The sequence below is a fragment of the Chinchilla lanigera genome, unplaced genomic scaffold, assembly GCF_000276665.1.
Source record: "Chinchilla lanigera isolate Chin_1 unplaced genomic scaffold, ChiLan1.0 scaffold00044, whole genome shotgun sequence".
In the NCBI taxonomy this organism is placed as follows: domain Eukaryota; kingdom Metazoa; phylum Chordata; class Mammalia; order Rodentia; family Chinchillidae; genus Chinchilla; species Chinchilla lanigera.
Genome location: NW_004955445.1, coordinates 6,738,999 through 6,745,845, shown reverse-complemented (window position 1 = coordinate 6,745,845; position 6,847 = coordinate 6,738,999). Strand labels below are relative to the sequence as shown.

Sequence of the window (6,847 nt, the reverse complement as noted above, 5' to 3'; positions counted from 1 at the left end):
ACTGTCACAGGGCATGTATAATAGTGTGTGTGAAGGTGTGTGAGGGTGTGTGGGTGTAGAGGGGGATGTGTGCAGAGGTGTGTGTGAGGAGGTGTACAGAGGTGTGTGGAGGTGTGTGTGTGGTGTGTGTGTGTGTAGAGGGGTGTGTGGTGATGTGCATGTAAAGGTGTGTGGACGTGTGTGCATATGTGAAGTTGCGTAGAGGTGTTTAGAGGTGTGTGAAGGTGTGTGTGTAGGGTTGCGTAGAGGTGTGTGTGGAGATATGTGTGTGGAGGTGTGTATGGAGGTGTGTATAAAGCGGTATGTGTTGCAGAGGTAGGTGTGCAGAGTGTGTGTGCAGAGGGGTGTGTGTGTGTCACTCCTGGGAGTCTCTGCAGGGAGCTCTGGTGTCCCCACGTGCCATGGGTAGGCAGGAAGGGGCGGGGAAGCCGGGGCTGGGGAGACCCACAGCCTGCTGGGGGCCCAGCGCTTCCCGCTGGTCTTCGCTCCAGCCTGTCTGTCTGTCTGTCTGTCACCTTCCCCTCGCGCCTTCGGCTGCAGGGAAGCCCAAGCGGAGCCCGTGGCTGCCTGCCCGGCTCTGTCCTGCCTGCCCTGAGCGGCACAGTTGGGGCTGAGCGCCCGAGGAGACCATGGCCACCCTGCTGGCGTGAGGCAGGCGTCCCCTGCGTCCCCTCTGCCTCCCCCAGCTGGGGCTGCTCTACCCCTGGGGAGCTGGGCCCCAGCCCGGCGTGGGAAGGAGCAGACCTGGGGTGGTGCGGGACCAGGATGCCTGAGATGCCCGGTCACTCTCCCTGCGCTCTTGCCTCTCTCCCGGGTGGCTTCACCCTTTCGGCCGGGGGCCCCCAAGGCGGGAGCCCTGGCCATAGAGCTTGAGGCTGTGCTGTGAGAACAGAGCAGCGACATGGTGCAGACCTGGCCCGGTGAGCACTCCCCCGCTGAGACCTTGTGCCTCCCCCTGCCGCTCATCGCGGAGTTCACACCTCCTGAATGTGGGAGACGCTTACCCCGGAATGCTCCTCAGGAAGAGGGGTTCTAGGAATGAACAGTTTAGGGCACACTTTCCTTAGGAAGGTTCTTGTGGTTGAATTTTTTTTTTCTGGTAGGGGAATCAAACTCATGACCTTGCGCTTGCCAGGCAGGTGCTGTGCCGCTGAGCTAAATCCCCAGCCCCTGAGGAAGGTTCTTAAGGCCCATTAGAATCCTGAAGGCCCTGCTAAGTCCCACAACAAGAAAACCTGTTTGACTTTCTTTTTCTTTTTAATTTTTCATGGTTTTTTTTTTTTTTTTTTTGTTTTGGTACTGGGTATCGAACTCAGGACCTTGCGCTTGGCAGGCAGGTGCTTGTGCTGCTGAGCTATATCCCCGGCCCCTCTGACTTTCTTAACACAGAATTTCCAAAGCTCTTTGGCAATGACTCTCTCTTTTTTTAAAATGCATGAGGGGGGCCGGGGATGTAGCCCAGCAACATAAACGCTTGCCTGGCAAGCCTGAGGTCACGAGTTCGATTCCCAGTACAAAAAAAATGCATGAGAATCCACGTTCCACGCCACTACTCTCAGGGACACACTTTGAGGTAAGAGGTATGTTCCTCTGATAACACTCCAATATTTGGTTTAGCTTTCATATTTCATAATGGGTTAGTCACGAACGTGATTGGCTGTAGGTAACGGAAGATTGTGGCTTCGTTTATAAGTTGTATGTCACCGTAAATCTGGGAGCAGAAATCTGCCATCAGCTCTGCTGCTCAGGGATGTCTTAGGGATCAGCTTCCCACATTTCTCGCTGCCATCTTCAGCCTATGGTTTTGCCCTCATGGCCACAGAATGGCTGCAACACCTCCACGTACTGAGTCTGAGCTCCAGGATGAAATGAGAAAGACATAAAAACTCTTTTGATTTTTTTTAATCTGTTTTTGTGTTTAAATTCAGAAATGACTGCCCTTCCTAGGAACTTCTGCCTGTCTCTCACTGGCCAGAGTACGCTCACATGGTACCCGTTCATTGCATGAACGTCTCAGAAGAAAGCGCTGCAGAGCCCCTGCCTCTGTAACACAGGAAGCCACGGAAGGCGGCCTGTGAGTGGCCTCGAGGAGCTAATGTGCGTCCCGCCTCCTTGTACAGGCCTGGCGCACAGTAGGTCCATAGTCCGTGGCTTTGGCTGACTGGACGGTGCCGGGTCACATAATCCTCCCAGCCGACGGACTAGAATCGGAACCACCCGCCAGGGGCAGCTTTTGTGTCCAAGGAGGAAAACTCCACCGGCGCAGGAAAGGTTGGCGTGAAATTGAGGGGACAAGGGCAGTGAAGAGGTCTGAGTCACCAGGCGAATAGCTCCGCTTACTGTCCAGGAAGGGACTGTGACAGCCCCGGGCAGGTTCAGGTGGCGACACGGGGCGCTGCTGGCCGTGGATTCCTGCTGCTCAGCACGTGCTCGGGGCAGCCGGTGTGGACACAGCAAGGGCTGTCTCGGGACGGGAGTAAATGCTTGCTTCGTCCTTTGATCCCGCACAGGACAAACAGGAGCCGTGGGACCAGGTGAGCCACAGCTGCTTTTGAGCATTTCATTCGTGGCTGCTGGACCCCCAGGGAAGCTCACCGGTCCCCTTGTTTGCAGATTCTTTATTAAAAAATTAAAAATAGGGATTTTTTGTTTGTTTGTTTGCTTTTTGTCTTTTTTTCTGAGACAAGGTCTTGCTCTGTAACTCAGGCTGGCCTTAAGCTCACTATGTAGCCCAGGTTGTCAATCCTCCTGCCTCAGCCTCCTGAGTACTGGAATTATAGGTGTGTGCCACCATGCCTGCCCCCAAAATAAAGTATTCTATCTCTGTGATACATTACCACAATTGTGTGATACATAAAACATATGCAGTTATAAATGGTAACTTTTAACAGACAGACACACACACAAAGAAAAAATCCCAGTGCAATATAATTGTTCTAGTTAAAAAATTATTATTTTTTTCAAAGCACTAATTCAGCATACCTATAATCCCAGCACTCTGGGAGGCTAGAGAGATTGAGGCGGGAGGATCACAAGTCCAAGCTCAACCCGGGCAACTCAGTGATGTAGCAAGAGTCTGTCTCAAAATTACAAATAAAAAAAACAAAACTGGGGAGCCAGGTGTGGTGGCGCACTCCTGTAATCCCAGCACTTGGGTGGCTGAGGCAGGAGGATCACTGTGAGTTGGAGGCCAGCCTGGGCTACACAACTGAATTCAAGGCCAGCCTACACTACATAGGGAGACCCTGTCTCAGAAGAAAAAGGGTTGGGGACATAGCTCAGTGTGAAGGCCTGTGTCCAGTCCCTAATACCATCATCATCCTCATCATCATCGTGTGTTTCATTTGCTATGGTGCAGTGGCTGCAGCTGTCCATAATCTTCCTGAAAGTAGAGTATTACATAGGGCAGTGACTCAGACTCTTCAAAAGCATTATGGGAAAAGCCTGGAGAGGGAGGCAGGGCTGTTCCAGCTACAGGAGACCTGGGGGACCGGCGTGAGGCTCGGCGTTAAAGCGCTGCCTATCGAGGCCCTGGCTTCCATCCCCAGCACTGAAAAAAAGGCAGAACACAGCCTGGCGGAGCCGACGATAACCCGTTCCACCGCTATACAGATGGGACGAGAACCGGACAGCGGGCTTGCAGCTCCAGACATAGAGAACCAATAAGCAGATGGGAACGCTGGTCGCCCCGATTTGATTAGTACCAGTAACTACGCACAGCGGACTATCACGACGGACCCCATAAATGCATATTATTATTACCACATGCTCATTAAAAAAGAAAAGTAACCACAGGCCATGGGTGGTCTTGCACTGCGTACACCAGTTATTAGAGACGTTTGGGGGAAAATCATAGTTGTGTTTAAAAAGCGTTTTTTCACAGTAGGCAAATCGTGGAAATAGCCTTAATGCCCACCGACAGATGAATACAAAAATGTGGTGTTTATACACAGTGGAGGGGGCTGGGGATTTAGCTCAGCGGCAAAGCATCTGCCTGGCAAACGCAAGGTCGTGAGTTCGATTCCTGATACCAGAAGAAAAACAAAACAAACAAACAAATATACAAAGTAGAGGGTAAACAAAGGAGGATGCTCCGCTATAAAGAAGGACACATTTTAGTCATTTGTAGGAAAATGAATGAGCCTACACACCGTGACGCTAAGGGGAATAAATCAGACACAAGGTTAAATATTGTGTGGTTTCTCTAATAGGCGAGACCAAAAATATAAGCAATTTAAAGACCAAAATACGGGAATTTAGTTCAGCAGCACAGCGCCTACCTGGCAAGTGTGAGGCTGCGAGTTCAGTTCCTGATACAAAAATTTTAAAAAGTCCAAAATGAAAGAGAAATGGCAGGAAATGCGGACGGCGCCTCTGGAGATGTGAAGGGATTTGGGGGAGGGGAGAGGGGTTTAAAAATGATCAAGATTCCCTATGTGTACATACCGATTCCCCAAGATGAACATGGTTTGGGGGGGGTAGTACGGGAATTGAACCCAGGACCTTGTGCTTGCTAGGCAGGCACTTGTGCCACTGAGCTATATATTCCTGGCCCAATCAATATAATTATTATGTGCCACAAACATATATTAATAAAAAAAGAGACACTAAGTATCTGAAAATGAAAGCTTAAAAAAAAGCCAAAACTGGGCATGGTAGCACATGCCTGTAATCCTAGCACTTGGGAGGCTGAGGCAGGAGGATCGCCACAAGTTTGAGGCCAGCCTGGACTACCTGGCGACTCTGTCTCAAAAACCAAACACAAGACATCAGTAAGGACAGACAGTGAGAAGCACCTCTGAGCAGTGGATGTCTGACCCTATAAATACCGGACACCGGAGTAACAAAGCCCCCTTTTGGCCCGCTGCACCCTTCTGCATGTTCCTGCCGCTGCCCTACCATCTTCAATAAACTCACTCCACACTAGGAGGTGTGCGCGGGCGATTCTGTCCTTGTGCGCAAGCACCTGGACTGATTCTGGCCGACTCCGCTGCGGCATCCGGGGAGCTGAGCCTGGAGGACGCTATCAGACCTCGGGAGACCTCCGCAGACCCTGGAGGCGTCAGCAAGCCAGAGATCCGGAGACCTCAGCAGAAGAGGGTAAGCAGCCAGCTAAGCCAGCGGAAAGACTCAAACCCCACGCGATCTCGTGGGGGAAACTACGCCACCCTAGAACGCGCCAGAGAGCCTAGACGGACTTGCTTGGGGTGCTGCCTTCCTCCAAGACCGGAGAGACTCACTAGCAGCAGTGGCCCCCCAAAATCGGAAGGGGCCAATTTCTCCTAACAGCGGACACAAAGGGGCTATGTTCGTCTCTAAAGGAAGAATGTACCTCCTTTGTCTGTAGGTCTAAAAGAACAAGAGACAGGGCACAAAAACTTGGGAGGCCGTGCCTTCGAGATCCAGGAAAAGCTCTGTGAGTTGTGGATCTCCTGGCCACATATCTGGAATTGGGGGTCTTGGTTATTTGAGATCTTACATACTTAACCTCCTTCTCAAATTTGTTTCTTCGTGTTTGACAGCCCTCCAATGAATGGTGGTGACCGGAATTCGAGATCAGAGCCTGCTTCCACGCCCACAGTCAGTGGAGCATCTCCGGAGGACAGCTGGGCTCTCTTAGACTCCTAGAACAGCCAGGGGGAGGGCTCATTGGTCCCTGAGTACAGTAGGAGGAGCCAACGCCCCTACCTAGCTGGAAGTAGCTACAGAAGATGAAACTTGCTCCCTTAACTCCCCTCTGAGATTTTCAGGGACCAGGCTCGCGGGGAGTAGTACAGTTAGAAACAAAGGAGCAGAAGGGCATGGTGGCACACGCCTGTAATTCCAGCACTCGAGAGGCTGAGGCAGGATCGTTGCGGGTTCGAGACCAGCCTGGGCTACAAAGTGAGCTCAAGGCCAGCCTGAACTGTCTCAAAAAAGGACAAAAAACAAAAAAACAAAACAGAAACAAAAGAAGCAGCTGGGCGTGGTGGTGCATACTTGTAATCCCAGCACTCGGGAGGCTGAGGCAGGAGGATGACTGCGAGTTCGAAGACAGCCTAGGCTACATAGTGAACTCAAGGCCAGTCGGAACTGCACAGACTTGTCTCAGAAAAAAAGAAACAAGAAACAAATGAGCTAAGTCTCTCCCTGCCCTTCCTTCAACTGTAAACGCCGTACCACCTGCACGGTTATCCATGCTTCCATAATCCTAAATCAGGGAAGTTGTGTGAGTCCCCTCTCTTGTCTCCATTCAACCAAAACCACACCAGCACCCTTGGGATTATTAAGGCTCAAATTTAGGAGGCCGCGCAGATTGATGACGTCAGAGAGCGCACCAGCAGGAGGTGCACGGGAGCGGGATGTTTGACCCTGCAAATACCGGAAGCGGAAGCTGGAGTGAGAAAGCCTCGTTTTGGCATGCTTCATCCTTCTGCTTGTCCCTGACATCAGTAAACTTACAACATACTCAAAAACAAAAAACAAAACCCGCAAACACACAAACAACCCTCCCCCCAAATTTTAGAGACAAAACCCGAGGGGTGTAAGGACAAAATTTCACCAAGTCTCTAACTTGAGGGGCTCTTTTTCTCTTTTTTTTGGTTCCAGGAATCGAACTCATGGTCTTGCGTTTGCCAGGTCGAAGTCAGTAATTTGAAATTTCCTGAGGAAAAAGAAATGAGTCAGGAAACCAACCTGGCAAAACGTGAAGGATGATTGTACTGAGGAGCAGAGCAGGGCAGGGCCTGGAGATAGATGTCCACTACTCTATCGTTTTCTGTAGCTTTGAGGGAGTTTTTACAATAAAATACAAAAATCAAAGCTTATGGGCTAGGGATTTAGCTCAGCGGCAAAAGCGCCTGCCTGG

The 6,847-nt window shown here is 51.0% G+C and overlaps 1 protein-coding gene across 1 annotated transcript in view; it reads left to right on the top strand.

Annotated features, from left to right (window-relative positions):
* Positions 1-901: 901 nt before the first annotated feature.
* LOC106149398 overlaps positions 902-6,847 on the top strand; it is a gene marked incomplete at its 3' end in the record, with an annotated part of 10,132 nt that continues 4,186 nt past the window's right edge. Inside the window, 2 exon segments of the mRNA XM_013518237.1 lie at positions 902-989; positions 4,964-5,100. Of these exon segments, the coding sequence (XP_013373691.1) occupies positions 902-989; positions 4,964-5,100 (225 nt within the window).